This window comes from Ailuropoda melanoleuca, chromosome 15 (genome assembly GCF_002007445.2).
Source record: "Ailuropoda melanoleuca isolate Jingjing chromosome 15, ASM200744v2, whole genome shotgun sequence".
Classification (NCBI taxonomy): Eukaryota; Metazoa; Chordata; class Mammalia; order Carnivora; family Ursidae; genus Ailuropoda; species Ailuropoda melanoleuca.
In genome coordinates, this window is record NC_048232.1 from 75,528,643 (window position 1) to 75,545,692 (window position 17,050).

The following is a 17,050-nucleotide window of genomic DNA, read 5'->3' on the forward strand; positions in this document are numbered from 1 at the left end:
ACTGTTGTGCTACCATTACCACCATAGATACTTTTTAAAATACTGGATGGTTCACCCCTTAGACCTTGAATTTTAGACTTCACATTGTCCAGCTTCCTTTACTTACAGTGAAGATGTTCAGGTCCAGAAAAGCTGGGTGGTTTGTTCTTGTCCCCCAGCTGGTCACTGATCAGAGAGAGAGCTAGAATCCATCTTCTGACCCTGGAAGATGCTTGATACAGTTGACCCTTGAATAACATGGGTTTGAACTACATGGGTCCACTTAGATGTGTTGTTTTTTTCTTTCAGTAAGTACAGAACAGCACTGTAAATGTATCTTATGATCTTCTTGATAAAATTTTCTTTTTTGTAGCTTACTTTATTATAAGCATACAGTATATAATATAGCAATCAAAATATGTGTTCACTGTTTATGTTATCAGTAAGGCTCCTGGTCAACAGTAGACTATTAGTAGTTAAGTAGTAGTTTTGGGGGAGTTAAAAGTTACACATGGATTTTTGAATGTGCAAGGGGTCAGTGGCCCTAACCCGTGTTGTTCAAAGGCCAATTGTATTTACTTTTTATTTATTTATCATTATACAGAAATTGGTCATGTTGGTATGTGGGATGTGGGCAAGAGTAATCATTCCTCTCTAATGTTATTCTTTCTAAGTGATAGAATTATTTGTTAGACGATCTTGCTAACCAAGCAATCTGGTTTATAATGAGTTACCACGTGTGTTGTTCATGAATGATCTCTAATTCAGGGGTTGCATACTCAACCTTCAGGAGCTGATCATACAGGAAAGTCAAGGGCTCTGTGGAAGTGGAGAGTGACCACCTAACCACAGGAATTTCTTATTTTAAAACACCTTGCTGGCTCAGAAACATACAGATCTCTGATTCTGCCCCTTGGCTGCCCTTTGTATGTGTTTTGAGCTAATTCAAAGAATTAGAAAATTCTTAATATGAGAGCTGGGACTCAACAGAATTTTAAACTCCTCTGGATGACTGGAAAGACTTTTTAAAAGTCAAATAGCAACAGTTGAGCGTCTCTGGCTCCCCAGTGCATTTCCAAGCAGCCTCTCTGTCCCCAGCAGAGTGTCCTACCTTCTGCCATGGCGCCTCGGGACCCAGAGAAAGGAAGTGGCAAGTGCGAGTTCACAGACAAGCCCAAGGAGGGTTGGTAGGCGCCACCTCTTTGAAGAAGTGGCATGAAATGTACAGGGAAGGAAGGAGTTGATAGTGCCTAGCATGCATTGTCTCAGGAATTTTCTCTAACTTCTGAATTACAGGTTAAAGAATTCAATTTCCGAGCAAAGTGTATCTACACTGCAGTGATGGTGCGAAGAGTGATTCTGGCCCAAGGAGATAATAAAGTGGATGACCGGGACTATTATGGTAACAAGCGATTGGAGTTGGCAGGACAGGTGATTTAATTACTCTAAGTCAGCAGGCCTGAGCTGCAGGTGTGGAGTTCAAGGTTTTTCAAAGCTTGCACGCTTACTCAGAATCCCAGTATTAAAACACATAGAAAGGGAGCCTCCCTGCCTGACTGGGGATATAAGGGCTTATTTCTCTGCCTACTTTCCCTTCCCCGGCAGCTCCTCTGTGGCAGTCATGAAAGCTTGACGGCTCTACAGAACAAAGTGTAACAAGTGTAGACTCTTGAGCAGGGCTTCCAGGGTCCCTGGTGATCTTGCACCTGCACCTTTCCAGCCCTGCCTAGTCACTTCCACCTTCCCAGGCACACCGCGATGCTCTTCCATCCTCCTGCCTTTGAGTTATGCCTTCTGCCTCGGTGGCCCCTGCCTCGTCTCCCTCTGCCCTCCCCCTAATGACGAGCTCTCGTCCATTCTTCATTTTTGGAGTCACCCTCTCTGAAGCCTTCTGTGAACCCCCGGAGAAGTTAGCTGCTCTGTCTTCCAAATGCCAGTGACACTTGATTCAGAGCTTTACGTGCTGAAGTATATGTAATTCTTCCCCTGCAAGCTTCTTTTTCCCTGAGACAGTAAGCTCATCGAGGACAGGAACCACTGATACTCATCTCTCGAGCCCCCACGTAAAGCTATCAGTCACCCAAGGATGTGTCAGTGCGTGAGGCACTCCGTGAGGCACCTGCTCTCAAAAGTACATTTTGGTAGGAGAGAGAGGCGTTGAACAAGTGAACAGGAAAAAAATGAGATAATATGAAGCTGTCTTAGGTGTTTAAAGAAAACCCTAAACAGGCTAATGTTAGAGAGCTGGGGTGTGGGTGGAGGGAAGGGACGTTACTTTCGTCAGGATGATCGGGAAAGATTTCTTTGAAAAATGTGACGTATTTTAAGCTGAGCCCTCAGACATTCCCGCTGAGACTTCGGTGAGGAGAAGCCAGACTCGTGCAATCTTGGGAACAGCATTCCAGCAAGAGACCCTTGCGAGTGCGTCATCTCTGTGCAGTTCCGGCCCTGGGGAGCTGGGAGAGGATCACTGGGCTGGACTGCATGAGGTGTGGGAGTGGGGAGGACATTGGAGAACTAGCCTGTGGGCCACGGAAGGGGGTTTGGATTGAGTTTTCCATGCTGCGAAAAACCATTGAAGAGTTTTAACCAGGGATGTGACATGATCTGGTTTTCAGTTTAGAACGATCAGATTTGGAGACAAACAGGCCAGGAAATGAGCCAGTTAGGAGGCTGTGGCAGTATTCCAGATGACAGATGATGGTGGCTAGGATAACATACTACCACTAAAATTCAAAAACTAGGATTAAAAAAATGATAGCAATTTTAGGTTTTGGAAAAGGGCTAGTGCCTGGACTATTGGAGAAGTTCTGTGTGGTTAACGGTTGGTGCTAGCAGGTGGGTTTTCTGCCACCTTCAGATTGACCTCTGTTCAGGGTAGTATGGGTATCCCCACCACCTTCAGTCCTCATTTTTACAGTTTCTTAATTGGAAAAAAATCGTGCTGTTAGACGAGGCCATTAAAAAAAATGTCGATTGTTTAGAGGAATAAGGAATGGAGTCAGGAGAGGAGAGACTATCCTGTTGCTTAAAAAATTAGAATTAAAAAGAGGGTTCCCATGTGTAAGAAAACATTGCTTTATAAACAATGTAAAGACATAAAAGGCATTGTGTTGGCAAAAATGTGTAAAAACAATAGCTGCTAATTTCACACCCCATGGGATGAGGGAGTATAAATGTGCTTCAGCTTTAGATAACAGAGCTGCATCCACTGGCCAAGCGGGTTCACAGAGGTTTTCCTCAGTCTTTCTGCCACCAGAGGGCTGGCAGGCCAGCCGCCAGTTGAGGTGTTAGCAAAACCTACCGATTTCAGGCTTAATCTTTTCACCTACCTTTTCTTTTTCGGTAATGTGTTCATTATTTGCTGAGCATTACTCTATTCTTTGTCTGCAAATTTTTTGTTTCTAATGCAGCTTGCTTTGTATGGATGAGATATGGAACGACACCAAAAATCCGGCACCCTGGAAAGCCAGGGATTTCCACCCTGTGACAAAAGAATGCCGTCTTGACTTCAGAGATTGCCTAATCCCAGCTGTTCTGATAATGTAATTAAGGCTGCCTAATGTCTTTAATTTTGCAACCAGTTTGTGTGAAAAGGAGAATTTGGCACTCTGAAGGCTTAACACTAAATAGCAATCTCAAGACGCCTAATTAGAATTCTCTGACATTAAGCTAATTGGTGAAACTGTATTTCAGCAGCTTAACTTCTTTATTAATTTTTTTTAGCATTTTCATTGCAAATCAATTGATGAGCTGTCCTCATTTTTTTTCCTTAAATATAATTTGCTCTTTAGTGTTCCTGTCCTAAGCAGGCTGAAAAGGCTCCGTACTAGCAAAGAAAGGTGTTAAATATTATCACCAGCGCTTCATCTCTTTTCATCATTTTACTCTTGACCTAAATAATGTGGCGTATTGTGCAACATGGCCCTGCAGTTTCTCACTGCCCTGTGAACTGGAGAGCGTAATTTCTCTTAAACCGAAAATCTGGAGGTGGAGAAATTTAATGAGGCAGTACTGTTGAGCGTGCCCTTATGTTTTACTTGTTTAGTATGAGAGGCGTTTCCTTGTGTTTGAATCAGGGAACCACAACAAATTCAGCTGGAATCCAAAAATCTTTGTCATAATTTGAGACACAAAAGTCTAAGTGTAAGGGGCTAATTAAAATCGAGCTGAGCTTTTGTGGTTTAGGTTAAGGGCATTTGCTTCTGTTCAGGATGCTTATTCAAGGCCCTTTTGCCAGTTCGCACAGGAAGTTGCTGCCATGGGCTTCTCCATCCTGCTCACCCCTCTGCACCTGCTTCCATTCCCATGTTCTTTCTTCCCATGAGTGAAACTGCTGGGTCTGAGTGGGAGAAAGGATTAAGCTCTCAGAGGAGGAAGTTTTCTTTTTAGAACACTTCTGCCGTGGCACATTCAAGTCTAAGATTCTTGCTTTCCTGTCTGCAAAATTGATTTTAGTAGAAAAGTGGAGGAACATGTCTAACTTTAAATCACATTCCACTTTGGAAATTCTTACTAAAGTAGTAAGTAGCTCGAGGAGAAGACTCATTTGCTGTCAGTATCTTCTTCCTTATGAGTCCAAAAACGACCTGTGGGTTATAAACATTCAAGAGTATAGTCAGTGTGGAACTTGGACAATCTTTAACTTAGATGGTTTCAATGAGATTCAGAATTCCCTTTTAAGTAAATAGTGTATATGTTAGACCCCCGTGATCCTACTTTAATGTTTTCTTAGGTAACTTATATTACAAATATGTTAAGGTTTTTCTTCCTCTTTTAAAGGGAAAAAAATGCCTACAAAGGAAAAAAAAAAAGCCAATGCAATTAATTTTACTGATAAACTTAAGTACTTGTAATACCCATTATATTTGATTATTGAAGAAGCAAGCATGCCTGCTATTTATTTGTAGTGACCCACCTTTTTAGTTTCAAGAACTTCTTATAAATGGTGTTCTGATTATCTGTTGCTACGTTGCGTGGTGTCCCAAAACGGTGGCTTAAGACAACCACCATTTCATCATAACACAGTTTTGTGGGTCAGGAATTCAGGTAGGATTTGGCTGTTTGGTTTTTCGGTTTCACATGGTGTTGCTGGAGGTCAGTTGGTAGTGTTCTGCTATCGGGTGTGGGAAGGGCTAGAAGGCTCTTGGCTGGGACCTGACCTGTCAGTGCTGTGGCATTGGGGTGGCTCTGGGCTCCAAACGAGTGTTTCCCATGAACGAGACAGAGCCCTGTGGCCTTAATGACCTTGTCTTCCACTTTATTTATTTGTACTGTATTGGAAGAAGCAGTTAAAACCTCCACTCAGAATTGGGGCAGTGGGGGGACTTGGTCCACACCTCTCAATGTGTAGTTTGGGGTTCAGCCAGAGATTTGGGCTAAGTTTAACACCTAATTTGGGGGTTTTCTCCCGTAGCTCAAATCTTTTTCATCTGGGTCTTCAATCCAATAAGATTGCAGGTCACTCTCTGGGTTTTAGCTTCTCAACGTAGCTTGGACTCTTCTTACCCATGTGGCCTCCCCGTAACTGGAAAGCCTTACAAACAGGAAATGCTCCCAGTGCCATTCGCTTCTGAGAAGTGTCGGCTTTCCCCCAGTTTCTGCCTGCTTTTGGACAATCTCCAGTGACTTCAGATCGTTTTAATATTTTGTCCAGAGTTTATAACTGTTATCAGCAGGTGAGTCCATCTCATAGGAGCTACTCCACCAATTCCGGAAACAGAACCATCCTTGTTTGTTTTTATGACTTCCTATTCCATCCCGTTGATTGGGCTTCTGTGGTTATACTGTTTCAGATAGTCACCATTTAATATTTATTATGTAATTTTTAACATGAAAATAAAAATTAAAATGTTACATATATATCAGTTATGGAGAGTACAAATAAAAATCACCCTCAGAGCCACTGTCAAGTAATTCTTAATAACCAACCATTATTAATACCATTCCATTTACCTGTGTATTTCATCTTTCTTCTGTTCCTCTTTTTCCCCCATCTTGAATTTTTTTGCACTGTTTTATTACATCATTAAAATTTTTAATTTAAAAATTTTTAAATATTTTATTACAATATGTTTTGCTTATTTTTGAGTTTTGTAAAAATAGAGTCATACCATATACATTTTTCCGCAACATTTTTCTTCACTCAGCATTGTTTTTGATATTTGTCTATATTGTTGCACGTCACTGTACTTCCAGTTTTGTATTATATTCCATTGTATATATGTAATAAGATATATAAGATATATATTTATGATAAATAACACTTTATTCTTCTGATCATTCCTTTGTATGATTTCCCTTTTTAAAAAAGTATTCTTGGGGCGCCTGGGTGGCGCAGTAGTTAAGCATCTGCCTTCGGCTCAGGGCATGATCCCAGAGTCCTGGGATCGAGCCCCACATCAGGCTCCTCTGCTGTGAGCCTGCTTCTTCCTCTCCCACTCCCCCTGCTTGTGTTCTCTCTCTCGCTGGCTGTCTCTATCAACTAAATAAATAAAATCTTTAAAAAAAATATTAACGTTCTTATTTATATTTTCTGGTACCCATATAAAGAATTTCTACAAATAGGAATGCCTAGTGCTGGAGTCAAGTTAAATCTTCAGTTTAACTGGAGAATGTCAAACTAGTTTCCCAAGCGTTTGCACGTTGTACTGGATAGGAGTTCCTCATGATCTCTATCCTATGCCTTAATATCAGGCTTTAAACATTTTTGCCTAGTGAGTGTAGAGTGCCATCTCCTTGTGGTTTTGATTTGCATTTTCCTTTTTGATTTAAATAATTTTTTTTTTTGTAATTCTGGGTTTTGCTGATGGTATCCTCATGGTGTGTGTGTGTGTGTGTGTGTGTGTGTGTATGTATGTATTCCTCTCTCTTGTAAATTTCTTGTAAACCAGGAATTCAGAGGCTAGATCGTATTCAAGATCTTTTTTTTTTTTTTTTTTTTGGCTAGAATGCTTCAGGGTTGCATTGTACAGTTGGCTGTTGGATCCTGTCAGGAAGAATATGACTGGTTGTATGTACACTTCGTGTCATTGGAATTGATCACTGGGTTTAGGTGTTTGGGGCCCTGGGTCATCTATTGTAAAGTTCCCCATCGGCTTTTCTCCTGATGGTTTTATTTAACAGCTGATGATGATCATTCCATTACCCATTGTTTGAGTAGGGCATGCAAAATAGTTATACTCTAATTTACTCTTTCTACTTTTTTTAGCTAGAATTTTCAATAGAGAGTACTTTTCATTATCATGTTTTTGGTTACGTAGAGACATAATATATATGGGAAAGGCAGGGTAAATGCTTGCTAGATTTTTTTTTTTTAAACTAGTTTACAGAATATTGGTTTAGCTCTCTCGCTTCTTCCACAGATGAAGGGTTTTTTTTTCCTTCTATCGTCATAAACTTAGGAGTTTTAAATTTTTACTTAAATGTTAGAATTAGCATCTTCATTTTTTTTAAAATGCGTCCTAGTTTTTGATTGAGATTTTGATTGAATTTATAGAATAATTTGGGGAGAATTGACATCTAAATAATACCGAGTCTTCTAATCCGTGAACATAGTATCTCTGCTGTTGAGATTCTCTTTAATGTCTCTCAGTAATGTTTTAAATACAACTTCTTTTGGGGCACCTGGGTGGCTCAGTCAGTTCAGTGTCTGACTTTTGATTTCGGGTCCAGTCACTATCTCAGGGTTATGAGATCGAGCCCTGCATTGGGCGCCGAGCTCTGCATGGAGTCTGCTTGAGATTCTCTCTTTCTCCCTCTCTCCCACCCCCTGCTCGTGCTCTCCCCCCTCCCGCTCAAATAAATAAGTAAATCTTCATAAAAAATTTAAATACAAGTTCTTTTTGTATACTAGCCTTGTATCTTGCAGGTTTGCTAAACTCATTGGTTCTAGTAGTTGTTTTGTTTTGTTTTTTAAGACTCTTTGGGATTTCCTATGTGGACATACAGGTTATCTGCAAGTAATGACAGTTTTACTTCTTCCTTTCCAACATTTATATGTTTTCTTGCCCTAGTGCACTGAATTGTGTCCCCAATACTGTGTTGAATAGAAGTGGTAAGAATGGGCATTCTGTCCTATTCCCCAATTTTATAAAGCAAAGCTTTCAGTTTCCTGCCCTTCCCTGTGGTATCCAGCCCCTGCTATTTACCAGTGCAGGATCCTTGACCCAAGCATGTTTCATGCTCCTTGCAGGGAAAGATGCAGTTTGGCTTCTCTTCCTCTTCTATCTGGCCCTGTACTTTTTCCTGGAATTGGTGGCCAGAGGGTTTGCTGGCCTTCCTCCAGCAGTAGGCTTGCCTTTGCTTATTACTAGATGCAAGGCTTATGGTGGGAGCAGGGGGGGGCATTCCTCTCCAGCCTCAGGGACAGAAGGCTTCTATCCCTCTCTCAGTGCAGGTCACTTTTCCCTGGAACTATATTGGCAGGAGGGTTTCCTGACGCTTCTCTGGCAACTTAAAGAGTTTGCTTCATCTGAGCAGAAGTCCAGGGAAATAGTCAGGGTTTTGTTGCTTGTTCCAATGCAGGAATCTTTCTCAGGTCTTCTGTTTGACTCCAGTCTTTCGGGAGCACTCTACGGAAAAGAACTTGTAAGTGCAGATCTTTTTTCTGAGGTTCCGAAGGATTCTAAGCTTCCATGGTAGCTCACATTTGGGATTTAAAAAGTCCTTAATTTTGTCCAATATCTTCTTCTATGGCAGACGTTCATCTCTGTCATGTGTCCTGTCTCTCCGTGGACATCCAGACTATAAACCTTTGTATTTGGTTCCCCTGGGTGCCTTGCAACCTTACCTCTCAGCAGGACTCCAGAAATGTATGATTTTGTAGTTGATTTATCTTTTTTTATTATTAGAGTGGAAGGGATATTGTCTTCTGGCTTTCTATTTCCTACTGGATGTGGAATTTGCAAATCTTTCTTAAGCCCTCCACTCGCTCCAGATCCTAGCCTTCCTTCTACCTCTTCTATTCATCTGTTTCATGAAATCATTAATACTGCTTATAACGTTAGCGTGAGGGCTTAAACACTTCTTTTTTCTACCATAGGCTGAACTGTCTTGTTTCAGACTTTACTTTGGTCTCTGTTGCCATTACATCATTCCCTGCTTATGTAGACTTGTGCCCAGACCACTGGTCTAAGGACTGGTGTGAGGCCGTGGTCCAGTTTTCACTGGTCTGGAGAAGAATGAGCGAGTATGGATGGTATGAGTTTTATCAAGCAAATTGTATTTACTTTTTTGTGTTTTTCTTCTGAGATTATTTGCTCTGCCATTTTTTTTTTTGATGTTAAAATGTCCTTTTGAAAAATGAGATGATGTCAGAGTAATTGGTGGGTATTGTATTATAACCTTTTTGTTAGGAAAATATTACACACGGACAGAAAAGTACATGAAACAAATTTCAGCTTACCAAATTGTTACAAAACAAATACCTTTGTAGGGGCGCCTGGGTGGCACAGCGGTTAAGCGTCTGCCTTCGGCTCAGGGCGTGATCCCGACGTTATGGGATCGAGCCCCACATCAGGCTCCTCTGCTATGAGCCTGCTTCTTCCTCTCCCACTCCCCTGCTGTGTTCCCTCTCGCTGGCTGTCTCTATCTCTGTCGAATAAATAAATAAATAAAATCTTAAAAAAAAAAACAACCCAAAAAAACCCCAAATACCTTTGTAAATAGCACTCAGATTGAGAAATAAATCATTTGAACGCTTTAGTAGAAGTTCCCCCCTGCAACATGCTCCTGCCTGATCAAAATCCTCCCCCAGCCTGATTTTTATGGTATTCATGTCCTTCTTTTCTCTAGAGTTTTGCCATCGAATTCGAGTTCAGTTTCCTGGTTTGAGCTTTATGTAAATGGAATCATACCATACATATTCTTTTGTGTGTGGCTTCTTTCACTCGATATTATGCTTTTAAGCTCCAGTCATGATATTGTTCATTTCATTTCATTTTTGTTCATTTTCATTGCTTTATAGTGTTCCATTATTTCGGAGTATGCCATGATTTGTCTAACTAAACATTATTTGTGTGGCTTTTCCTTTAGCTCATACAAAGTAATGCTGTTGTGAACATCTTGTATCTGTGCGGATGCACATTTCGGGAGGGCAGTGATTCTCAAGGTGCCCCTCCCCCACCAGCAGCTCCGACATCTCCTGGGAACTTGTTAGAAATGCAAATTCTTGGACCTATTGAATTAGAAACTGTAGGGGTGGGGCCAGCAATTTGCGTTTTAACAATCCCTGAGCGTGATTACCATGCAGGCTGAAGTTTGAGAAGCTTCACTGTGGGGATGTACCTAGAGGAGGAACTGCAGGGGCTCAGGGAAGACTAGATGAATGGCAACTGTCCTCCAGGCAGTTGTACCCATTCACATTTTTGCCAGGGATATAGGAGAGGTCCAAATGGCATCGCATCTTTGGTGTTGTCAGACTTTTTTAATGGTAATTCTCCCCCACCCCCTTTTGGGGGTTTTAATCATCTTTATCTGTAAAATTAAAACTTAGGTCACTGGTCAGTGAAATCTAGAAGTCAGGAAGTGGCTGGTCTAAATTAAATGTCTTTGAGTGCAGAAACCGTCATCATTTTTTGCCCTTATTCCCAACACCTCATATAGTGATAAGCACATAGAAAAGTACATATTTATCAAATAGAATTTAAAAATATTTTTTCATTGTTAAGCAGTTTCTCCATCTTTTTTGAAAAGTTTAGTGAATACCTAAAGTTTATTAAATAGATTAGTAATGCATTTTGAAAGTTCACCATATACTTTTTTTTTTTTTTAGCTCTTATCACTTCTTTTTGAAGATTTATTCAAAAAATTTAATTCTGAAATGAAGAAGATTGCTGACCAGGTGATTCCTAAGCAAAGAGCAGCTCAGTTTGATGTTGTGAAGCACATGCGTCAGGACCAGATTACCAACGGCATGGTGAATGCCATTTCTACAGTAAGTCTTCATTCATTTGTTAGGGTTTTGTGACTTAGTCATACATCTGTTCCGTGGAATGGAAGTTTAAAGGACTTTGCTACTCTAGGTGAAAAAATATATTTAAAGGGTGTTTACAAATCATAAATTTTCTATTTTGAAAGACAGTCTACAGTTTAAATGTTAATTACTAGGAATTTTGTTACTATGTAGCTTTATTGCCAAATTATAGTCCCTGTTCTATAAGGCAAAAAGAAAACAGATCCTCTTACATAGAGGAAAAATCTTTTAGTTTAACTGGTAATAGCCATTCTTTTAATGGGTACTTCTTCCCCATTTTTTTCTGTAATAAAACTGACATAGTGCAAGTAGGTTTATTAATGATAACTTTTGTCCCAAACAATACAGAATGTTTCATTTCATCGTAGGTTTATATTCCTGAAAGCGCTATCAGCTATTCCTCACGTGAATGATGAATTCAGGCCTCGGCAGCTGCTGTGTGTGCAGGGCCCCTGGCTGTTCATAAAGGGTTATCAGATAGGTTTTGGCTCCCTTTCTTAAAGCATCATGACTGTAGGTCTATCTGATGAAGTCTAGTCATGTTTTGTATGCCAGATACAAAATTGGTTTTATAGATTGGATTTCACCCCCACAGAATAGTATGGAATAACAGGTTGATTCCCTTAACAATGAAAGAATTAGAGGCAGACTTGCTGCAATGTGTGTCTTTAGAAACTAGCCAGTGGGTCTGTGCGAACAGCCCCTGCAGTGACAGCTACTTCTAACTGGAGACGAACCGGGGCCTTTGTGCCCATCGAGGCACGTTCGACTCTTGTGGCCCAAATGTGTGTGAAGGTAACCCCTGGATATTTGAAGAGAAGCCTCCAAGGACCACTGAGCACACATCTGGTAGAATGACTTTTCCTCGCTTCCCAACCCATGATTTTCAGGTCACGATAGCTTCTTAGAGTAGTTCTTTTGCCCCTTAGTGACATTGCCTTACCTCCTGGAGAAAACTGCTTATTCAAAAAGTCTGTAGTAGACTTTGTTGCAGACGGACCCCAATGTGTCGGCATCCAGGAGGGGATCAGCTTCTAAGATTCTCTGTTACCATTAGTAGCATATTTTCAACAAACACATTTTCTCAGAAGAGCAGTTTTAGACTCCTTGTCTCTTTCTCTTCTCTCCCTTTTGTAAGACTGGCGCAGAAATCTAGAACAAATCCTCTTGTTGGACATCTTGGCTTTACTCCCCACCTACTTCCTGTTTGCCAGCAGCCGCGGCCTTATTTTAGCTCTGTGCAGGCTATTATTTACCTTCCTCGCCCCTACTGTCTGGGTGACAGTCGGTTTACTAGGCTTTCCGCCATTCAGAGCAGAAAAGGAGTTAACTGAAAAAGCAGCAGAAGAAGTTAACTCATGGAATAAATGTGTTTGCTCTGTTCCTTTGCTGTGTAATGGACAGTTTTTTCCTAGAATTTAACTCTCTTCCACGTTATCAAAAACCTCAAGTTTCTGTAGTGTTAGATCTTAAATAACAATGATTATACTTTAGTTCGTGAGGGAACTCCCCCAGAGTACCATATTTTAATTCAAGCAGATCACCTTATCTCCTTCTGAAACTCTAGCGGTTTTCCTCCTGTTGGGGTTTTTAGCCTGGGATCCGTGAGTCTTCCCTGGAAGCGGGATGTAAAATTTTGTGTTCATGGGCCTATGTGCATTTTTCCCAAGAGAACAGACATAGCTTTCATCAGAATCACAAAAGAAAAATGAAGACCCATCATTTAGCAGGTGTAATTTTTCTTTTGAATCAGAAAGATTATTGAATCAGTAATTTTTTTGGACATTTTCTACTTCACTTTTCTATGCATACTGTTTTCTACTGTTCATGTTGCCATGAATTGAAGATTTAACCATTCTTAACCTTCATCTTTAAATTTTCAGAGTATTTAATGTGTGTATTTAATATAGTATATTCAGTGCATAGAAGATAAACTAAATGTTCAAGATTTATTTCCTATGTATCTATTTTAAGATTGACTTGATAGCCACAGAGAATATATAATATTTTTTCATTTAAATATATATGTAATTTTTAACCTTGATTAAGAAGCCTACAGTTTATTCATTATCCCGGATACCTGCTACTAGAATCATTTTTTTTTTTTTTTGGTCTTTTTCTATTGGTATATTTTCCTCTAATTAAGACAGATTTTGGAAGACATCCAAATAATAGCATATCCCAACATGAAATTATCTCTTTGTGCTTCAAGCTACTTTTACCTTAAGATGTGTGTAGAAATTGCTAGTGTTTTATTAATTAGCTTACTGCTTCCAGTGGAAATCTCTGATTGAACTGGCTTGTTCAGGATATAATTAGTTCTTCAGAAAGTGAATGCTGTGATGTGATAAGGTTGATACATCAAAACATTCTCACCTGGTTGCAAGACACAGGTGATATTCATTAAAAACCTAGAAACCCCCAGTGAGTGACCTGGCTCAATTTTCATTTTAATTGTGACATTTTGATTTCTGAATATACATTATGGCTCTAATTTCATAAAGAAATAGTCCCTGTGATGAACTTCTCAGAGTGACTGTGAAGTATTAGGCAACATATGAGCAGATCAGGGGTGGTCTTATGTTTTGTTTTGTTTTGTTTTCCTCCACAGGGAAATTGGTCTCTAAAGAGATTTAAAATGGACCGCCAGGGCGTGACTCAAGTGTTGTCTCGCTTGTCATATATATCTGCACTGGGCATGATGACAAGAATCTCTTCTCAGTTTGAAAAAACAAGAAAAGTGAGTGGTCCTCGTTCCCTGCAGCCATCTCAGTGGGGAATGCTCTGTCCTTCGGACACTCCTGAAGGAGAGGTAAGGTTCCCGAGGAGTCTCTGCTGTGTCAGAGGTAATACCTGTTTGTGATGTTCTACTCCTGTCCCCATTCCTCCAGGTCATATCCTTTTTTGGGTCAGCCGCTTGTCTGGCGGAGAACTGATTGATGCAGCCCGTCAGGACATCAGTGTCATTGGAAAACCATTACCGACAGAGGCATTCAAGCTAGTATCTTGCTTACATAGAAATAGGATCCCAGTGTTCTTGCTTGTTTTAGCTTGTCCCCAAGAATCAAGCCATGCGTTGAAGAGGTGATAAGAATGTGAGGGAACATCGAGAGACTCCTCACCTTCGTTCACAGGGATCTCTTTTTAAGGAACTCCTTATTTTCCTTAGGTGTACTTAGAGGGCATCAGACTTGCAGTGGCAGCCAGCGGGGGGCACCAAACCAGGCAGCTGAGGGGGGCTCTGCATCGTGGCCCTCTCTCCTTCATGCTGACCGTTGTTGGTGTCACCTGATTCTGTTCGTTGTAAACTGTAAGCTTCTGGAGGAAGGAACCTTGTTAGGTTCCCATTCTGTCACAAGCTGCTAGCACAAGCTGCTAAATGAATCAATACGTTTGTTAGGACATGGGAAAGATGTAAGTTCCAGAGTGTAGAAATTTGTTATGACTCAGGGAGGTGAAAACAGAAGTCCATACAGAGTTAAGATTTTTAGAAAATTATCATTCCTCTCCTAATGTATCTTAAACCGTATGGGAATTCACACTAGAATTATGCAGCTTGTCACGTTTGCATCACTTATACCCCTTGAGCTTTGGAACACTGAATTTCCCAGAGTTTGTTTCAGCTAACCTCTGTGAAGTCCCTGTTTTGTACATCACCACAGCACATGGTTTCAAAGATTCAAAGACAACATACACGTTACACGTCTCAAGTGTTTTGTTTTCTACTTGCTGTGCTATGTCCTTGTTCATATTTTGTCTTAGATTGTTTTTGATTGTATAAAAATTTTAAAATATTTAATTTTTTTCCTTTTGAAGTCATTGCAGATGTACACAAAAGTTGCAAAAATGGTACAATTTCCATAGTCCCTCACCTAGATTCCCCAAACATGATCATCTTACACGAGCATCGCTCAAGTTATCAACCTTATGAAATACACATTGATAACAGGATTATAATCTATAGATTATAGGATCTATACCTTATTCAGATCTTGCCAGTTATCCCACCGACGTGTGTTTTCTGGCCCAGGATTGCACATTGCTTCCAGTCGCGCATCTCCTTAGTCTCTTAATCGGAGCGGTTCTTCAGTCTTTTCTTTGCCTTTTCTGACCAGGAAGCTTTACAGAGTACTGGGCATTGACCCTGTTGACTCTCTCATTTCCGGCCAGTTGTATATTTTTAGGTACCCACATCTATCAGTGTTTTCCTTTACTGTTTCTATGCAGTGTCCTCTTAATGACCGTGGCGTTCCGTTGTCAGGGAATAACAGCTTATGTAATCAGTTTCTTTTTTGAGGGAACATTCATGATGCCATCTTTATTTGCCATTTCAAACAGTACTTTGCTGAGCATTTCTGCATTTCTGTGATGAAATCTATGTTTATATCCTTGTTTATTATCTTAAGATAAATTCCTCTGTGTATATGTTTGTAAGTCTTCTGTATGAACCTCCAAAACGTCCCCTACAAGGCTGGACTGCTTTACGTTGCCGCCAGCAGAGCGGTGAGCTTTTTTCAGACAAAACCGTATTTTGTCTTACTAATGGTGATTCTTAGAAATGACTATCTTTTGTTTTTTAGGCGTGTGGGTTGGTGAAAAACTTGGCCCTTATGACACACATCACGACTGACATGGAAGATGGACCCATTGTTAAATTAGCCAGTAACCTGGGGGTAGAAGATGTGAATTTATTGTGTGGGGAAGAGCTCTCTTACCCAAATGTGTTTCTCGTCTTCCTCAATGGTGAGTGTGTTGTGGAGGCCTGTGGAGCGTGACCAGTCTTTGGGTGGGAGGTGGAGGGAAGCCATTATCATCCAGATGTTTAAGGACAAAAAAAACTTCAATTCTGGGCCCAGGGGGTCTTAAGTTAAAGGTAGAAAAATGGTGACAGAAACCGTTGTCCCATTGGCCAGGTGCTCAGGGTCTGAGAGGGTCCCGCTGTCGGAGCGCAAGGTCACATCGCAGAGGCTGGCTGCCTTCTGCCCTTTCACAGCTGCCCCCTGGTCCAGAGTGGAAAAGGCTCGGCGCTGTACCATTAAGTTCAAGCTAAACATGTGAGACATTCTGCAGAAACAGTCAGATGAGCCCTGACAGTGAGTTGGCTTATATTCAGCCACTTGATAATGGATTGTCAACAGCCTATGGCAAGAGGTCCCTCTCTTTCAGCTCATGCCTCAGTTGTTTCTTTCCTCCCCTTCAGAGTCCTCCAGAGCCTCGGCAACGAGCGGGCCTCGTCCTTTCTGCTTGTGATTTGGTGGTCTGGGTGCCTGTCCCCTCACATGTCCTGCAGACGCTCGTCCTGACCACGTAGTTCCCATGCTCTTCTCCCCTTTCCTCCCATTCTGGGGGCACAAGTCCTTCCTGGCAAGGGCCAGTGAGCAGCCAAACAGGGCTGTTCCCTGGCCACCTCCTTCTGTATATCCCAGCGGCTAGTGCAGACAGAGCTCTTACTCTGCACTGTCACCCAGGACCCCTCTGAGTCCTCATGCTGACTCTGGGGCACAAAGTCCATCTTCTTTATTTCTCAGATGACGATGACAGGAGGAGCAGTTGAAAAATAGCCGTTACTGGGCACTGGGCAGAGCTCTGAGTGCTTTACAGGGGATCGATTCATTTCATCCTCACATCAACCCTTTGGAAGTGATCGAGCCAGTGTTCGAACCCGGGAGGGTCTGGACCCCGAGGTCCTTCGCCCAGCATGTGGTAGGGCTGCCCGTAGACTCAGGTCTTCTGGTGCCTTCGGCCTCCTCTCTGTGCTCCTCTCCTGCAGGCTGTGGAGGAACAGAGCTTTTAAGTGACTGCTCAGCGCTGCTTCTCATCTTTATTGGGTGCATATTTTCAACTGAAGAGATCTGTTTTTTATTCCTTTTACAAATATTCTTCTTTCTGCTCAGGTAACATCCTGGGTGTCATTCGAGACCACAAGAAGCTAGTGAATACGTTCCGACTGATGCGAAGAGCAGGATATATCAATGAGTTTGTTTCCATCTCAACGAATCTCACAGATCGATGTGTCTATATTTCCTCTGATGGAGGAAGGCTGTGCAGGTATAAGTTGCTAAAAAGAATTTATATGTTTACTTTTGAAAAGAAATA

The 17,050-nt window shown here is 41.2% G+C and overlaps 1 protein-coding gene across 2 annotated transcripts in view; it reads left to right on the forward strand.

Moving 5' to 3' along the window:
- Window positions 1-17,050, forward strand: part of POLR3B (RNA polymerase III subunit B) — a 106,765-nt gene that overhangs the window by 34,657 nt on the left and 55,058 nt on the right. For both annotated transcript variants that reach the window (XM_002927641.4, XM_034643431.1), the window contains 5 exons: window positions 1,276-1,410; window positions 10,754-10,915; window positions 13,566-13,766; window positions 15,535-15,697; window positions 16,849-17,002. In XM_002927641.4, coding sequence (XP_002927687.1) covers window positions 1,276-1,410; window positions 10,754-10,915; window positions 13,566-13,766; window positions 15,535-15,697; window positions 16,849-17,002 — 815 coding nt within the window. The remainder of the gene's footprint in view (window positions 1-1,275; window positions 1,411-10,753; window positions 10,916-13,565; window positions 13,767-15,534; window positions 15,698-16,848; window positions 17,003-17,050) is intronic.